The following is a 20295-nucleotide window of genomic DNA, read 5'->3' on the forward strand; positions in this document are numbered from 1 at the left end:
CAGGGTTATGGCTGCTGGGGAGAGGATGTGGTGACAGGGGCTGGAGGGACGCTGCAGGGTTATGGCTGCTGGGGAGAGGATGTGGTGACAGGGGCTGGAGGGACGCTGCAGGGTTATGGCTGCCCGGGACAGGATGTGGTGACAGGGGCTGGAGGGATGCTGCAGGGTTATGGCTGCCCGGGACAGGATGTGGTGACAGGGGCTGGAGGGACGCTGCAGGGTTATGGCTGCTGGGGACAGGATGTGGTGACAGGGGCTGGAGGGACGCTGCAGGGTTATGGCTGCCCGGGACAGGATGTGGTGACAGGGGCTGGAGGGATGCTGCAGGGTTATGGCTGCCCGGGACAGGATGTGGTGACAGGGGCTGGAGGGACGCTGCAGGGCAATGGCGGATTATAATGTAGGCGGTTTGGGCGGCCGCTCGGGGCCCGAGGCTCCGGGGGGGGCCCATGCCTTGCCGCCCACATTATAATGCCGCCCGGGAGGCCCCCTCGCCACTGCACTCTTGTGACCGCAAGCATTGTTTCGCTTGCGGTCACAAGAGTCTCCGGCTGCCTCCGGCTGATGCGCGGCTGCCGGGGGTGTCCGGTCCTCTCCCCGGCAGCGCGCGCATCACACAGCTCCTAGTGCCGCCTGGGGCCCTGTACTGGGAGCGCACGTACCAGAAATCAGGGCCCAGGCGGCACTAGGAGCTGTGTGATGCGCGTGCTGCCGGGGAGAGGATCGACGGGGGAACGCAGGGTAGGTGAGTTGTGTTTTGTTATTTGTGTGTTATTTACTCACTGGGGGGCATCTATAAGGGGAGGGGGGAGAGGGGGACCAGCTATAAGGGGAGGGGGGAGAGGGGGACCATCTATAAGGGGGGAGAGGGGGACCATCTATAAGGGGGGAAGAGGGGGACCATCTATAAGGGGGGAAAGAGGGGGACCATCTATAAGGGGGGAAAGAGGGGGACCATCTATAAGGGGGGAGAGGGGGACCAGCTATAAGGGGGGGCAGAGGGGGACCATCTATAAGGGGGGGGGGAGAGGGGGACCATCTATAAGGGGGGAGAGGGGGACCATCTATAAGGGGGGAAGAGGGGGACCATCTATAAGGGGGGAAAGAGGGGGACCATCTATAAGGGGGGAAAGAGGGGGACCATCTATAAGGGGGAAAGAGAGGGACCATCTATAAGGGGGAAAGAGGGGGACCATCTATAAGGGGGGAAAGAGGGGGACCATCTATAGAGGGGGAAAGAGGGGGACCATCTATAAGGGGGGAAGAGGGGGACCATCTATAAGGGGGGGAAGAGGGGGACCATCTATAAGGGGGGAAGAGGGGGACCATCTATAAGGGGGGAAAGAGGGGGACCATCTATAAGGGGGAAAGAGAGGGACCATCTATAAGGGGGAAAGAGGGGGACCATCTATAAGGGGGGAAGAGGGGGACCATCTATAAGGGGGGGGGGAGAGGGGGACCATCTATAAGGGGGGGGGAAGAGGGGGACCATCTATAAGGGGGAAAGAGGGGGACCATCTATAAGGGGGGAAAGAGGGGGACCATCTATAAGGGGGGAAAGAGGGGGACCATCTATAGAGGGGGAAGAGGGGGACCATCTATAAGGGGGGAAGAGGGGGACCATCTATAAAGGGGGAAAGAGGGGGACCATCTATAAGGGGGGAAAGAGGGGGACCATCTATAAGGGGGGAAGAGGGGGACCATCTATAAGGGGGAAAGAGAGGGACCATCTATAAGGGGGGAAGAGGGGGACCATCTATAAGGGGGAAAGAGGGGGACCATCTATGAGGGGGAAAGAGGGGGACCATCTATAAGGGGGGAAAGAGGGGGACCATCTATAAGGGGGGAAAGAGGGGGACCATCTATAAGGGGACATCAGGGGACCAGGTGAGGTGGAGATATGTTTATTGGGGGCAGTGGAGGTGGGGTGGGCAATACTTACTGGGGGTAGCAGCAAGGGACCAAACATTATGTTTATTGGGGCCAGCAGGGAGGGGAGGCAGGCAGTGTTTATTGGGGACAGTGGGGGGGGGGGCAGTTGTGGATTATAATGTGGGCGAATTGACTGGGGGGGGGCAGAGTACATTTCATCCGCCACTGCTGCAGGGTTATAGCTGCCCGGGACAGGATGTGGTGACAGGGGCTAACCCTACCCCCCACCCCCCTGATGCTGATGTTTGATTGTAAGCTTATGCCTTTTTTTTTTTTTTTTTTTTTTGCTAATATCTGGCCCCCCCTGTGCAGCCACCTACAGTACACGTATCCCACCTGTGCAGCCACATACAGTACATGTATCCCACCTGTGCAGCCACATACAGTACATGTCTCCCGCCTGTGCAGCCACCTACAGTACATGTATCCCACCTGTGCAGCCACATACAGTACATGTCTCCCACCTGTGCAGCCACATACAGTACATGTATCCCACCTGTGCAGCCACATACAGTACATGTCTCCCACCTGTGCAGCCACATACAGTACATGTACCCCACCTGTGCAGCCACATACAGTACATGTCTCCCACCTGTGCAGCCACATACAGTACATGTCTCCCACCTGTGCAGCCACATACAGTACATGTCTCCCACCTGTGCAGCCACATACAGTACATGTACCCCACCTGTGCAGCCACATACAGTACATGTATCCCACCTGTGCAGCCACATACAGTACATGTCTCCTACCTGTGCGGCCACATACAGTACATGTCTCCCACCTGTGCGGCCACATACAGTACATGTCTCCCGCCTGTGCAGCCACATACAGTACATGTCTCCCACCTGTGCGGCCATATACAGTACATGTATCCCACCTGTGCAGCCACATACAGTACATGTCTCCCACCTGTGCAGCCACATACAGTACATGTCTCCCACCTGTGCGGCCACATACAGTACATGTCTCCCGCCTGTGCAGCCACATACAGTACATGTCTCCCACCTGTGCAGCCACATACAGTACATGTATCCCACCTGTGCAGCCACATACAGTACATGTATCCCACTTGTGCAGCCACATACACTACATGTATCCCACCTGTGCAGCCACATACAGTACATGCCTCCCACCTGTGCAGCCACATACAGTACACGTATCCCACCTGTGCAGCCACATACAGTACATGTATCCCACCTGTGCAGCCACATACAGTACATGTCTCCCACCTGTGCAGCCACATACTGTACATGTCTCCCACCTGTGCAGCCACATACAGTATATGTCTCCCACCTGTGCGGCCATATACAGTACATGTATCCCACCTGTGCAGCCACATACAGTACATATCTCCCACCTCTGCAGCCACATACAGTACATGTCTCCCACCTGTGCAGCCACATACAGTACATGTCTCCTACCTGTGCAGCCACATACAGTATATGTCTCCCACCTGTGCGTCCATATACAGTACATGTATCCCACCTGTGCAGCCACATACAGTACATGTCTCCTACCTGTGCAGCCACATACAGTACATGTATCCCACCTGTGCGGCCACATACAGTACATGTCTCCCACCTGTGCAGCCACATACAGTACATGTTTCCCACCTGTGCAGCCACATACAGTACATGTCTCCCACCTGTGCAGCCACATGCAGTACATGTATCCCACCTGTGCAGCCACATACAGTACATGTCTCCCACCTGTGCAGCCACATACAGTACATGTATCCCACCTGTGCAGCCACATACAGTACATGTATCCCACCTGTGGGCCACATACAGTACATGTCTCCTTCCTGTGCAGCCACATACAGTACATGTATCCCCCCTGTGCAGCCACATACAGTACATGTCTCCCACCTGTGCAGCCACATACAGTACATGTCTTCCACCTGTGCAGCCACATACAGTACATGTATCCCACCTGTGCAGCCACATACAGTACATGTCTCCTACTTGTGCAGCCACATACAGTACATGTCTCCCACCTGTGCAGCCACATACAGTACATGTACCCCACCTGTGCAGCCACATACAGTCCATGTATCCCACCTGTGCAGCCACATACAGTACATGTATCCCAGCTGTGCAGCCACATACAGTACATGTCTCCCACCTGTGCAGCCACATACAGTACATGTCTCCCACCTGTGCAGCCACATACAGTACATGTATCTTACCTGTGCAGCCACATACAGTACATGTCTCCTACCTGTGCAGCCACATACAGTACATGTATCCCACCTGTGCAGCCACATACAGTACATGTATCCCACCTGTGCAGCCACATACAGTACATGTATCCCACCTGTGCGGCCACATACACAGTACATGTATCCCACCTGTGCAGCCGCATACAGTACATGTATCCCACCTGTGCGGCCACATACAGTACATGTCTCCCACCTGTGCAGCCACATACAGTACATGTATCCCACCTGTGCAGCCACATACAGTACATGTCTCCCACCTGTGCGGCCACATACAGTACATGTCTCCTACCTGTGCAGCCACATACAGTACATGTCTCCCACCTGTGCAGCCACATACAGTACATCTATCCCACCTGTGCAGCCACATACAGTACATGTATCCCACCTGTGCAGCCACATACAGTACATGTCTCCCACCTGTGCAGCCACATACAGTACATGTATCCCACCTGTGCAGCCACATACAGTACATGTTTCCCACCTGTGCAGCCACATACAGTACATGTCTCCCACCTGTGCAGCCACATACAGTACATGTATCCCACCTGTGCAGCCACATACAGTACATGTATCCCACCTGTGCAGCCACATACAGTACATGTCTCCCACCTGTGCAGCCACATACAGTACATGTCTCCCACCTGTGCAGCCACATACAGTACATGTCTCCCACCTGTGCAGCCACATACAGTACATGTCTCCAACCTGTGCAGCCACATACTGTACATGTCTCCCACCTGTGCAGCCACATACTGTACATGTCTCCCACCTGTGCAGCCACATACAGTACATGTCTCCCACCTGTGCAGCCACATACAGTACATGTCTCCCACCTGTGCCGCCACAGACAATCACACTCCCACTATTGTAGCTGCAATTATTCAGCCGTTAGAGCAAGGTTCGTTTTCGGTTCCGTTCGGACGAAGCCAAACTTCATGAAAGTTCGCTGGATCAAACCGAACCGAACTTTTCAAAAGTTCGCTCATCCCTACTCCTGACCAAGCACCAGAACCCTCACATCATCATCATCATCATCATCATCATCATCGTCATCCTGACCGAGCACCAGAACCCTCACATCATCATCATCATCCTGACCCAGCACCAGAACCCTCACATCATCATCATCATCCTGACCCAGCACCAGAACCCTCACATCATCATCATCCTGACCCAGCACCAGAACCCTCACATCATCATCATCCTCCTGACCCAGCACCAGAACCCTCACATCATCATCATCATCATCCTGACCCAGCACCAGAACCCTCACATCATCATCATCCTCCTGACCCAGCACCAGAACCCTCACATCATCATCATCATCCTGACCCAGCATCAGAACCCTCACATCATCATCATCATCATCATCCTCCTGACCGAGCACCAGAACCCTCACATCATCATCCTCCTCCTGACCCAGCACCAGGACCTTCACTGTTGGAGTAGACTTTAGTTTCCGACCAGGTACTGCTGGAGTAGACTATTGTTGTCAGGAAATACTTTTAGGCTATGTGCCCACTGCGTATCAGACCGACCATTCCGTGACCGGCCGTAGTTTTACGTAGTGTGAACATAGCCTTAGGGTGCACTTTATAGTATGTGGTTAAAATTACTTTCCTGGTGGAATGCACTGTAGAACAAAGCGCTGGTTAGAAGACTGCTGGAGCAGACTTTAGTGTACATGAGCAGATACACCAGCCTTACACACAATGCTGGATCATGTACTGCTGGAGAAGACTTTAGTGTACATGAGCTGACAGCAGCAGCCTTACACACAATGCTGGATCATGTACTGCTGGAGCAGACTTTAGTGTACATGAGCTGACAGCACCAGCCTTACACACAATGCTGGATCATGTACTGCTGGAGCAGACTTTAGTGTACATGAGCAGACAGCACCAGCCTTACACACAATGCTGGATCATGTACTGCTGGAGCAGACTTTAGTGTACATGAGCAGACAGCACCAGCCTTACATCCAATGTTGGATCATGTACTGCTGGAGCAGACTTTAGTGTACATGAGCTGATACACCAGCCTTACACACAATGCTGGATCATGTACTGCTGGAGCAGACTTTAGTGTACATGAGCTGATACACCAGCCTTACACACAATGCTGGATCATGTACTGCTGGAGCAGACTTTAGTGTACATGAGCAGACAGCACCAGCCTTACACACAATGCTGGATCATGTACTGCTGGAGCAGACTTTAGTGTACATGAGCAGACAGCACCAGCCTTACACACAATGCTGGATCATGTACTGCTGGAGCAGACTTTAGTGTACATGAGCTGATACACCAGCCTTACACACAATGCTGGATCATGTACTGCTGGAGCAGACTTTAGTGTACATGAGCAGACAGCACCAGCCTTACATCCAATGTTGGATCATGTACTGCTGGAGCAGACTTTAGTGTACATGAGCAGACAGCAGCAGCCTTACACACAATGCTGGATCATGTACTGCTGGAGCAGACTTTAGTGTACATGAGCAGACAGCAGCAGCCTTACACACAATGCTGGATCATGTACTGCTGGAGCAGACTTTAGTGTACATGAGCAGACAGCACCAGCCTTACACACAATGCTGGATCATGTACTGCTGGAGCAGACTTTAGTGTACATGAGCAGACAGCACCAGCCTTACATCCAATGTTGGATCATGTACTGCTGGAGCAGACTTTAGTGTACATGAGCAGATACACCAGCCTTACATCCAATGCTGGATCATGTACTGCTGGAGCAGACTTTAGTGTACATGAGCTGACAGCAGCAGCCTTACACACAATGCTGGATCATGTACTGCTGGAGCAGACTTTAGTGTACATGAGCAGATACACCAGCCTTACATCCAATGCTGGATCATGTACTGCTGGAGCAGACTTTAGTGTACATGAGCTGACAGCAGCAGCCTTACACACAATGCTGGATCATGTACTGCTGGAGCAGACTTTAGTGTACATGAGCAGATACACCAGCCTTACATCCAATGCTGGATCATGTACTGCTGGAGCAGACTTTAGTGTACATGAGCTGACAGCAGCAGCCTTACACACAATGCTGGATCATGTACTGCTGGAGCAGACTTTAGTGTACATGAGCAGATACACCAGCCTTACATCCAATGCTGGATCATGTACTGCTGGAGCAGACTTTAGTGTACATGAGCTGACAGCAGCAGCCTTACACACAATGCTGGATCATGTACTGCTGGAGCAGACTTTAGTGTACATGAGCTGACAGCAGCAGCCTTACATCCAATGCTGGATCATGTACTGCTGGAGCAGACTTTAGTGTACATGAGCTGACAGCTCCAGCCTTACATCCAATGCTGGATCATGTACTGCTGGAGCAGACTTTGTTGTATTTGGGTTATGGTTCCTGTACTGTGACACTGGAGACCCCCCACTCTAATATTACATGACAGGGGGAACTTACATTCAACATGGCGTCCTCCTGCGAATGGAAGGACAATTCTCGCAGAGCAGAGACAAAGAGTCGGCTGGAGGAGCAGTAGTGGCGTCCGCCATCCACCGTGTGAGCGCAAAGCTTCACCAGCTGGAAAGAAACAAGAGATCCAGTCACATTATGGTGTCCCACCACAGGTGTTACTAATTTGAACACCCCTCGCAAAAGCCTTTTACTATAAGGAACAATGTGGTAATGAAGGTGTACATTTTATTTTTACCACAAGAGGTCACTGTCTATATATTTGTAACTGTTGCACAGCTGTAGTGAACTAAGGGTTACTGTTTTGTTTGTGATCTGCACACCAATGAGATCTACTCTTCTCTTCTACCTATCTCTATCCTCCTTTCTTCTTGCACTCTCTCCACCACTCACAGGAGCTGTTACATACACCCTGTAGGAAGTTGTCGCATGGGGAGAGGAAGTGTAGACACACACTTACTCAGTCCAGAATAGTCTGGTCTGGAGTGCGGTTATGGAAGACACAGAGACTTTCCTTCTTAGAGCAACGCTTCTACCTATAATGCAGTCCTCAACAACTAAAGAGAGGACGAGTAAGAGATCAGCCCAACTCACGCCGTGCAGGACAGTATCCTAGAATTAGAGGAACTGATCAGGATAGAGCAAAGCAGCTAAGAGCCTACGTACTCTATCTCGCTACTGAACTCTCTCTACTATTTTCAGCACGCAACCAACCCAACACTGCTATTCTACTTTCTACCTCAACTGCTCTCAGTGCAGATGTAGACAAGTCCAGATTGTATGCTGGGGACCTAAGGGGCCCATCACCGCCCGTCAGGTCACCGACCATGGGGAAAAGCATAGCCAGCCACAAAAAACTAGAAGCAGGTTTGTCACCTGGCTAATCTGTACCCCGACCACCCACCATAGTAGTGGCGTCACACTGTACCATCTAGCAAGTGACCCGTCACAACACCACACGGCAGCCCACCACAACATGATCACAAGGAATAGCAATCCCACCCACAGACAGGCCGATAACTCTAACCCCCATCATCCACGAGACCCACGAGGGGGACACAAGAGCTTACACACTAGGAGGACTGGGGGGACAAGGGCTTACACACTAGGAGGACTGGGGGGGACACAGGAGCTTACACACTAGGAGGACTGGGGGGGGACACAGGAGCTTACACACTAGGAGGACTGGGGGGGGGACACAGGAGCTTACAGACTAGGAGGACTGGGGGGGAGACAAGAGCTTACACACTAGGAGGACTGGGGGGACAAGGGCTTACACACTAGGAGGACTGGGGGGGACACAAGAGCTTACACACTAGGAGGACTGGGGGGGACACAGGAGCTTACACACTAGGAGGACTGGGGGGGGACACAGGAGCTTACACACTAGGAGGACTGGGGGGACACAAGAGCTTACACACTAGGAGGACTGGGGGGACACAGAAGCTTACACACTAGGAGGACTGGGGGGGACACAAGAGCTTACACACTAGGAGGACTGGGGGGACACAAGAGCTTACACACTAGGAGGACTGGGGGGACAAGGGCTTACACACTAGGAGGACTGGGGGGACAAGGGCTTACACACTAGGAGGACTGGGGGGGACACAGGAGCTTACACACTAGGAGGACTAGGGGGGACACAAGAGCTTACACACTAGGAGGACTGGGGGGGACAAGGGCTTACACACTAGGAGGACTGGGGGGGACAAGGGCTTACACACTAGGAGGACTAGGGGGGGACAAGGGCTTACACACTAGGAGGACTGGGGGGGACAAGGGCTTACACACTAGGAGGACTGGGGGGGACAAGGGCTTACACACTAGGAGGACTGGGGGGACACAAGAGCGTACAGACTAGGAGGACTGGTGGGGACACAAGAGCTTACACACTAGGAGGACTAGGGGGGACACAAGAGCTTACACACTAGGAGGACTGGGGGGGACACAAGAGCTTACACACTAGGAGGACTGGGGGGGACACAAGAGCTTACACACTAGGAGGACTGGGGGGACAAGGGCTTACACACTAGGAGGACTGGGGGGGACACAAGAGCTTACACACTAGGAGGACTGGGGGGACACAGGAGCTTACACACTAGGAGGACTGGGGGGACACAGGAGCTTACAGACTAGGAGGACTGGGGGGAGACAAGAGCTTACACACTAGGAGGACTGGGGGGGACACAGGAGCTTACACACTAGGAGGACTGGGGGGACACAGGAGCTTACACACTAGGAGGACTGGGGGACACAGGAGCTTACACACTAGGAGGACTGGGGGGGACACAGGAACTTACACACTAGGAGGACTGGGGAGACACAAGAGCTTACACACTAGGAGGACTGGGGGGACACAGGAGCTTACACACTAGGAGGACTGGGGGGGGGACACAGGAGCTTACACACTAGGAGGACTGGGGGACACAGGAGCTTACACACTAGGAGGACTGGGGGGACACAGGAGCTTACACACTAGGAGGACTGGGGGGGACAATGGCTTACACACTAGGAGGACTGGGGGGACACAGGAGCTTACACACTAGGAGGACTGGGGGACACAGGAGCTTACAGACTAGGAGGACTGGGGGGGACACAGGAGCTTACACACTAGGAGGACTGGGGGGACACAGGAGCTTCCAGACTAGGAGGACTGGGGGGACAGGAGCTTACAGACTAGGAGGACTGGGGGGGGACAGGAGCTTACAGACTAGGAGGACTGGGGGGACACAGGAGCTTACACACTAGGAGGACTGGGGGGACACAGGAGCTTCCAGACTAGGAGGACTGGGGGGACACAGGAGCTTACAGACTAGGAGGACTGGGGGGACAGGAGCTTACAGACTAGGAGGACTGGGGGGACACAGGAGCTTACACACTAGGAGGACTGGGGGGACACAGGAGCTTACAGACTAGGAGGACTGGGGGGGACAGGAGCTTACAGACTAGGAGGACTGGGGGGACACAGGAGCTTACACACTAGGAGGACTGGGGGGACACAGGAGCTTACAGACTAGGAGGACTGGGGGGAGACAGGAGCTTACACACTAGGAGGACTGGGGGGACACAGGAGCTTACAGACTAGGAGGACTGGGGGGGACACAGGAGCTTACACACTAGGAGGACTGGGGGGGAGACAAGAGCTTACACACTAGGAGGACTGAGGGGGACAGGAGCTTACACACTAGGAGGACTGGGGGGGACACAAGAGCTTACACACTAGGAGGACTGGGGGGGGACACAGGAGCTTACAGACTAGGAGGACTGGGGGGACACAAGAGCTTACACACTAGGAGGACTGGGGGGGGGACACAGGAGCTTACAGACTAGGAGGAGGACTGGGGGGGACACAAGAGCTTACACACTAGGAGGACTGGGGGGGGGACACAGGAGCTTACAGACTAGGAGGACTGGGGGGACACAAGAGCTTACACACTAGGAGGACTGGGGGGGGGACACAGGAGCTTACACACTAGGAGGACTGGGGGGGGGGGGGACACAGGGGCTTACAGACTAGGAGGACTGGGGGGACACAGGAGCTTACACACTAGGAGGACTGGGGGGACACAAGAGCTTACAGACTAGGAGGACTGGGGGGACACAAGAGCTTACAGACTAGGAGGACTGGGGGGACACAGGAGCTTACAGACTAGGAGGACTGGGGGGACACAGGAGCTTACACACTAGGAGGACTGGGGGGACACAGGAGCTTACACACTAGGAGGACTGGGGGGGACACAGGAGCTTACAGACTAGGAGGACTGGGGGGGACACAGGAGCTTACAGACTAGGAGGACTGGGGGACACAGGAGCTTACAGACTAGGAGGACTGGGGGGGACACAGGAGATTACACACTAGGAGGACTAGGGGGGACAGAAGAGCTTACACACTAGGAGGACTGGGGGACACAGGAGCTTACACACTAGGAGGACTGGGGGGGGGACACAAGAGCTTACAGACTAGGAGGACTGGGGGGACACAGGAGCTTACAGACTAGGAGGACTGGGGGGACACAGGAGCTTACACACTAGGAGGACTGGGGGGACACAGGAGCTTACAGACTAGGAGGACTGGGGGGACACAGGAGCTTACAGACTAGGAGGACTGGGGGGGGGACACAGGAGATTACAGACTAGGAGGACTGGGGGGACACAGGAGCTTACAGACTAGGAGGACTGGGGGGGGGACACAGGAGCTTACAGACTAGGAGGACTGGGGGGGGGACACAGGAGCTTACAGACTAGGAGGACTGGGGGGACACAGGAGCTTACAGACTAGGAGGACTGGGGGGGGACACAGGAGCTTACACACTAGGAGGACTGGGGGGACACAAGAGCTTACACACTAGGAGGACTGGGGGAGACACAAGAGCTTACACACTAGGAGGACTGGGGGGGACAGGAGCTTACACACTAGGAGGACTGGGGGGACACAGGAGCTTACAGACTAGGAGGACTGGGGGACACAGGAGCTTACACACTAGGAGGACTGGGGGGGGGACAGGAGCTTACACACTAGGAGGACTGGGGGGACACAAGAGCTTACACACTAGGAGGAGGACTGGGGGGGACACAGGAGCTTACACACTAGGAGGACTGGGGGACACAGGAGCTTACACACTAGGAGGACTGGGGGGACACAAGAGCTTACACACTAGGAGGACTGGGGGGACACAAGAGCTTACAGACTAGGAGGACTGGGGGGACACAGGAGCTTACACACTAGGAGGACTGGGGGGGACACAAGAGCTTACACACTAGGAGGACTGGGGGGGACACAGGAGCTTACAGACTAGGAGGAGGACTGGGGGGGACACAGGAGCTTACAGACTAGGAGGACTGGGGGGACACAAGAGCTTACACACTAGGAGGACTGGGGGGACAAGGGCTTACACACTAGGAGGACTGGGGGGACACAAGAGCTTACACACTAGGAGGACTGGGGGGACACAGGAGCTTACACACTAGGAGGACTGGGGGGGGACACAGGAGCTTACACACTAGGAGGACTGGGGGGGGACACAGGAGCTTACACACTAGGAGGACCGGGGGGACACAAGAGCTTACACACTAGGAGGACTGGGGGGGACACAAGAGCTTACACACTAGGAGGACTGGGGGGGACACAGGAGCTTACAGACTAGGAGGACTGGGGGGGACACAAGAGCTTACACACTAGGAGGACTGGGGGGGACACAGGAGCTTACAGACTAGGAGGACTGGGGGGGGACAGGAGCTTACAGACTAGGAGGACTGGGGGACACAAGAGCTTACAGACTAGGAGGACTGGGGGGGCACAAGAGCTTACACACTAGGAGGACTGGGGGGACACAGGAGCTTACACACTAGGAGGACTGGGGGGGACACAGGAGCTTACACACTAGGAGGACTGGGGGGACACAGGAGCTTACACACTAGGAGGACTGGGGGGGGCAGGAGCTTACAGACTAGGAGGACTGGGGGGGGGACACAGGAGCTTACAGACTAGGAGGAGGACTGGGGGGACACAGGATCTTACACACTAGGAGGACTGGGGGGGACACAAGAGCTTACACACTAGGAGGACTGGGGGGACACAAGAGCTTACACACTAGGAGGACTGGGGGGGACAATGGCTTACACACTAGGAGGACTGGGGGGACACAGGAGCTTACACACTAGGAGGACAGGGGGGGACACAGGAGCTTACACACTAGGAGGAGGACTGGGGGGGACACAGGAGCTTACAGACTAGGAGGACTGGGGGACACAGGAGCTTACAGACTAGGAGGAGGACTGGGGGGCACAGGAGCTTACAGACTAGGAGGAGGACTGGGGGACACAGGAGCTTACACACTAGGAGGACTGGGGGGGACACAAGAGCTTACACACTAGGAGGACTGGGGGGGACACAAGAGCTTACACACTAGGAGGACTGGGGGGACACATCAAATGCTTTATTTGCCGCAGGTCCAGCCGTTGTACGTAGAGTCGCAAAGTCCCTAAAGGTTATTGGGCGAGTGCAGGACTCTATAATTCTATAAGGACCAGGAATCATCTGGAACCAAACTGACCTTCTCTAGTCGACTCTCCAGATCGAAAACTTCTGACTCCACCTTCTCCATGGCCGCTCTACAAGACAAGAAGAGAGAAGAACATGAGGGGACGTGGGGACAGCCTCCTTCCGTCTTGTGCTCCTCAAGGTCTTCTGCCCATAATGCTCTGGTCTCTTGCGCTGGACACATGACCCTAAATAGTCCCAGTCATAGAGTCTGTGAACATGGAGAACTGATAGGATTCCTCATGGGGTTTTGTTGGCATCCTCTGCAGATCACAAGCTTAAAGGCCTCCTGCAAATAGATGGGTCGGGGGGGGGGGCACATAGGTGGCCAAAAGGGGAGGGGGGTGCACATAGGTGGCCCAAGGGGGAACAGGGGGTGCACATAGGTGGCCCATGGGGGAAGGGGGGTGCACATAGGTGGCCCAATGGGGGAGGGGGGTGCACATAGGTGGCCCAATGGGGGAGGGGGTGCACATAGGTGGCCCAAGGGGGAACAGGGGGTGCACATAGGTGGCCCAATGGGGGAGGGGGGGTGCACATAGGTGGCCCAATGGGGGAGGGGGGTGCACATAGGTGGCCCAAGGGGGAACAGGGGGTGCACATAGGTGGCCCAATGGGGGAGGGGGGGTGCACATAAGTGGCCCAATGGGGGAGGGGGGGTGCACATAGGTGGCCCAATGGGGGAGGGGGTGCACATAGGTGGCCCAATGGGGGAGGGGGGTGCACATAGGTGGCCCAAGGGGGAACAGGGGGTGCACATAGGTGGCCCAATGGGGGAGGGGGGTGCACATAGGTGGCCCAATGGGGGAGGGGGGGTGTACATAGGTGTCCCAATGGGGGAGGGGGTGCACATAGGTGGCCCAATGGGGGAGGGGGGTGCACATAGGTGGCCCAATGGGGGAGGGGGTGCACATTGGCGGCCCAATGGGGGAGGGGGGTGCACATAGGTGGCCCAATGGGGGAGGGGGTGCACATAGGTGGCCCAATGGGGGAGGGGGGTGCACATAGGTGGCCCAATGGGGGAGGGGGTGCACATAGGTGGCCCAAGGGGGAACAGGGGGTGCACATAGGTGGCCCAATAGGGGAGGGGGGTGCACATAGGTGGCCCAATGGGGGAGGGGGTGCACATAGGTGGCCCAATGGGGGAGGGGGGGTGCACATAGGTGGCCCAATGGGGGAGGGGGTGCACATAGGTGGCCCAAGGGGGAACGGGGGGTGCACATAGGTGTCCCAAGCCTTAAGGTCTCCAAATGTAATAGGCTGTATTCATGTTTTTTCCAGGACTCCCAACCTCTGCAGCCATGGGGAGTTCAGAGAATGTTGCTAAACCCAAACAGTTCAGCATCTGAGGCCGACAATAGCCCCATGAAAAGTGTCAGTGTCCCTGGTGCCCCGCCGCTAATACCCCCCTGGAGAGATGTGACGGGAGCTTTGCTGGGGACACAAGAAGAAAGTTCTGCCTGCACTTGATGTACAGCAGATATACTGGACCTGTACTCTCCTCCTCCACCATGTATGATGATGTTACTGGTGTATACTGGATGTACAGCAGATATACTGGGCCTGTACTCTCCTCCTCCACCATGTATGATGATGTTACTGGTGTATACTGGATGTACAGCAGATATACTGGACCTGTACTCTCCTCCTCCACCATGTATGATGATGTTACTGGTGTATACTGGATGTACAGCAGATATACTGGACCTGTCCTCTCCTCCTCCACCATGTATGATGATGTTACTGGTGTATACTGGATGTACAGCAGATATACTGGACCTGTCCTCTCCTCCTCCACCATGTATGATGATGTTACTGGTGTATACTGGATGTACAGCAGATATACTGGACCTGTACTCTCCTCCTCCACCATGTATGATGATGTTACTGGTGTATACTGGATGTACAGCAGATATACTGGACCTGTCCTCTCCTCCTCCACCATGTATGATGATGTTACTGGTGTATACTGGATGTACAGCAGATATACTGGGCCTGTACTCTCCTCCTCCACCACCATGTATGATGATGTTACTGGTGTATACTGGATGTACAGCAGATATACTGGACCTGTACTCTCCTCCTCCACCATGTATGATGATGTTACTGGTGTATACTGGATGTACAGCAGATATACTGGACCTGTACTCTCCTCCTCCACCATGTATGATGATGTTACTGGTGTATACTGGATGTACAGCAGATATACTGGACCTGTCCTCTCCTCCTCCACCATGTATGATGATGTTACTGGTGTATACTGGATGTACAGCAGATATACTGGACCTGTACTCTCCTCCTCCACCATGTATGATGATGTTACTGGTGTATACTGGATATACAGCAGATATACTGGACCTGTCCTCTCCTCCTCCTCCACCATGTATGATGATGTTACTGGTGTATACTGGACCTGTCCTCTCCTCCTCCCCCACCATGTATGATGATGTTACTGGTGTATACTGGATATACAGCAGATATACTGGACCTGTCCTCTCCTCCTCCACCATGTATGATGATGTTACTGGTGTATACTGGATGTACAGCAGATATACTGGACCTGTACTCTCCTCCTCCACCATGTATGATGATGTTACTGGTGTATACTGGATGTACAGCAGATATATACTGGACCTGTGCGCTCCTCCTCCACCATGTATGATGATGTTACTGGTGTATACTGGATGTACAGCAGATATACTGGACCTGTACTCTCTTCCTCTATCATGTATGATGATGTTACTGGTGTATACTGGATGTACAGCAGATATACTGGGCCTGTGCTCTCCTCCTCCACCATGTATGATGATGTTACTGGTGTATACTGGATATACAGCAGATATACTGGACCTGTACTCTCCTCCCCCACCATGTATGATGATGTTACTGGTGTATACTGGATGTACAGCAGATATACTGGGCCTGTCCTCGCCTCCTCCTCCATGTATGATGATGTTACTGGTGTATACTGGATGTACAGCAGATATACTGGGCCTGTACTCTCCTCCTCCACCACTATGTATGATGATGTTACTGGTGTATACTGGATGTACAGCAGATATACTGGGCCTGTACTCTCTTCCTCTACCATGTATGATGATGTTACTGGTGTATACTGGATATACAGCAGATATACTGGGCCTGTACTCTCCTCCTCCTCCACCATGTATGATGATGTTACTGGTGTATACTGGATGTACAGCAGATATACTGGGCCTGTCCTCTCCTCCTCCACCATGTATGATGATGTTACTGGTGTATACTGGGCCTGTACGTTCCTCCTCCACCATGTATGATGATGTTACTGGTGTATACTGGATGTACAGCAGATATACTGGACCTGTCCTCTCCTCCTCCTCCACCATGTATGATGATGTTACTGGTGTATACTGGACCTGTCCTCTCCTCCTCCCCCACCATGTATGATGATGTTACTGGTGTATACTGGATGTACAGCAGATATACTGGGCCTGTACTCTCCTCCTCCTCCACCATGTATGATGATGTTACTGGTGTATACTGGATATACAGCAGATATACTGGACCTGTACTCTCCTCCTCCCCCACCATGTATGATGATGTTACTGGTGTATACTGGATGTACAGCAGATATACTGGACCTGTCCTCTCCTCCTCCACCATGTATGATGATGTTACTGGTGTATACTGGATGTACAGCAGATATACTGGACCTGTGCTCTCCTCCTCCACCATGTATGATGATGTTACTGGTGTATACTGGATGTACAGCAGATATACTGGATCTGTACTCTCCTCCCCCACCATGTATGATGATGTTACTGGTGTATACTGGATGTACAGCAGATATACTGGACCTGTCCTCTCCTCCCCCACCATGTATGATGATGTTACTGGTGTATACTAGATGAACAGCAGATATACTGGGCCTGTCCTCTCCTCCTCCTCCTCCATGTATGATGATGTTACTGGTGTATACTGGATGTACAGCAGATATACTGGACCTGTCCTCTCCTCCTCCACCATGTATGATGATGTTACTGGTGTATACTGGATGTACAGCAGATATATACTGGACCTGTCCTCTCCTCCTCCACCATGTATGATGATGTTACTGGTGTATACTGGATGTACAGCAGATATATACTGGACCTGTGCGCTCCTCCTCCACCATGTATGATGATGTTACTGGTGTATACTGGACCTGTACTCTCCTCCTCCACTATGTATGATGATGTTACTGGTGTATACTGGATATACAGCAGATATACTGGACCTGTACTCTCCTCCTCCTCCATGTATGATGATGTTACTGGTGTATACTGGATGTACAGCAGATATACTGGGCCTGTACTCTCCTCCTCCACCATGTATGATGATGTTACTGGTGTATACTGGATGTACAGCAGATATACTGGACCTGTACTCTCCTCCTCCTCCTCCATGTATGATGATGTTACTGGTGTATACTGGATGTACAGCAGATATACTGGACCTGTACTCTCCTCCTCCACCATGTATGATGATGTTACTGGTGTATACTGGACCTGTGCTCTCCTCCTCCACCATGTATGATGATGTTACTGGTGTATACTGGATGTACAGCAGATATACTGGACCTGTACTCTCTTCCTCTATCATGTATGATGATGTTACTGGTGTATACTGGATGTACAGCAGATATACTGGGCCTGTGCTCTCCTCCTCCACCATGTATGATGATGTTACTGGTGTATACTGGATATACAGCAGATATACTGGACCTGTACTCTCCTCCTCCTCCATGTATGATGATGTTACTGGTGTATACTGGATGTACAGCAGATATACTGGGCCTGTACTCTCCTCCTCCACCACTATGTATGATGATGTTACTGGTGTATACTGGATGTACAGCAGATATACTGGGCCTGTACTCTCTTCCTCTACCATGTATGATGATGTTACTGGTGTATACTGGATGTACAGCAGATATACTGGACCTGTACTCTCCTCCTCCCCCACCATGTATGATGATGTTACTGGTGTATACTGGATGTACAGCAGATATACTGGACCTGTCCTCTCCTCCTCCACCATGTATGATGATGTTACTGGTGTATACTGGATGTACAGCAGATATACTGGACCTGTCCTCTCCTCCTCCTCCACTATGTATGATGATGTTACTGGTGTATACTGGATATACAGCAGATATACTGGGCCTGTGCTCTCCTCCTCCCCCACCATGTATGATGATGTTACTGGTGTATACTGGATGTACAGCAGATATACTGGACCTGTCCTCTCCTCCCCCACCATGTATGATGATGTTACTGGTGTATACTAGATGAACAGCAGATATACTGGGCCTGTCCTCTCCTCCTCCTCCTCCATGTATGATGATGTTACTGGTGTATACTGGATGTACAGCAGATATACTGGACCTGTCCTCTCCTCCTCCACCATGTATGATGATGTTACTGGTGTATACTGGATGTACAGCAGATATATACTGGACCTGTCCTCTCCTCCTCCACCATGTATGATGATGTTACTGGTGTATACTGGATGTACAGCAGATATATACTGGACCTGTGCGCTCCTCCTCCACCATGTATGATGATGTTACTGGTGTATACTGGACCTGTACTCTCCTCCTCCACTATGTATGATGATGTTACTGGTGTATACTGGATATACAGCAGATATACTGGACCTGTACTCTCCTCCTCCTCCATGTATGATGATGTTACTGGTGTATACTGGATGTACAGCAGATATACTGGGCCTGTACTCTCCTCCTCCACCATGTATGATGATGTTACTGGTGTATACTGGATGTACAGCAGATATACTGGACCTGTACTCTCCTCCTCCTCCTCCATGTATGATGATGTTACTGGTGTATACTGGATGTACAGCAGATATACTGGACCTGTACTCTCCTCCTCCACCATGTATGATGATGTTACTGGTGTATACTGGACCTGTGCTCTCCTCCTCCACCATGTATGATGATGTTACTGGTGTATACTGGATGTACAGCAGATATACTGGACCTGTACTCTCTTCCTCTATCATGTATGATGATGTTACTGGTGTATACTGGATGTACAGCAGATATACTGGGCCTGTGCTCTCCTCCTCCACCATGTATGATGATGTTACTGGTGTATACTGGATATACAGCAGATATACTGGACCTGTACTCTCCTCCTCCTCCATGTATGATGATGTTACTGGTGTATACTGGATGTACAGCAGATATACTGGGCCTGTACTCTCCTCCTCCACCACTATGTATGATGATGTTACTGGTGTATACTGGATGTACAGCAGATATACTGGGCCTGTACTCTCTTCCTCTACCATGTATGATGATGTTACTGGTGTATACTGGATGTACAGCAGATATACTGGACCTGTACTCTCCTCCTCCTCCACCATGTATGATGATGTTACTGGTGTATACTGGATGTACAGCAGATATACTGGACCTGTCCTCTCCTCCTCCACCATGTATGATGATGTTACTGGTGTATACTGGATGTACAGCAGATATACTGGACCTGTCCTCTCCTCCTCCTCCACTATGTATGATGATGTTACTGGTGTATACTGGATATACAGCAGATATACTGGGCCTGTGCTCTCCTCCTCCACCATGTATGATGATGTT

The 20295-nt window shown here is 52.6% G+C and overlaps 1 protein-coding gene across 3 annotated transcripts in view; it reads right to left on the reverse strand.

Moving 5' to 3' along the window:
* ACAP1 (ArfGAP with coiled-coil, ankyrin repeat and PH domains 1) overlaps window positions 1-20295 on the reverse strand; it is a 215977-nt gene that overhangs the window by 170703 nt on the left and 24979 nt on the right. For all 3 annotated transcript variants that reach the window (XM_069950340.1, XM_069950350.1, XM_069950331.1), the window contains exons 2-3: window positions 13669-13726; window positions 7604-7723 (exon numbers count right to left, since the gene is read on the reverse strand). In XM_069950340.1, the coding sequence (XP_069806441.1) occupies window positions 7604-7723; window positions 13669-13726 (178 nt within the window). The remainder of the gene's footprint in view (window positions 1-7603; window positions 7724-13668; window positions 13727-20295) is intronic.

Source organism: Dendropsophus ebraccatus, chromosome 1 (assembly GCF_027789765.1).
Source record: "Dendropsophus ebraccatus isolate aDenEbr1 chromosome 1, aDenEbr1.pat, whole genome shotgun sequence".
Taxonomy (NCBI): Eukaryota; Metazoa; Chordata; class Amphibia; order Anura; family Hylidae; genus Dendropsophus; species Dendropsophus ebraccatus.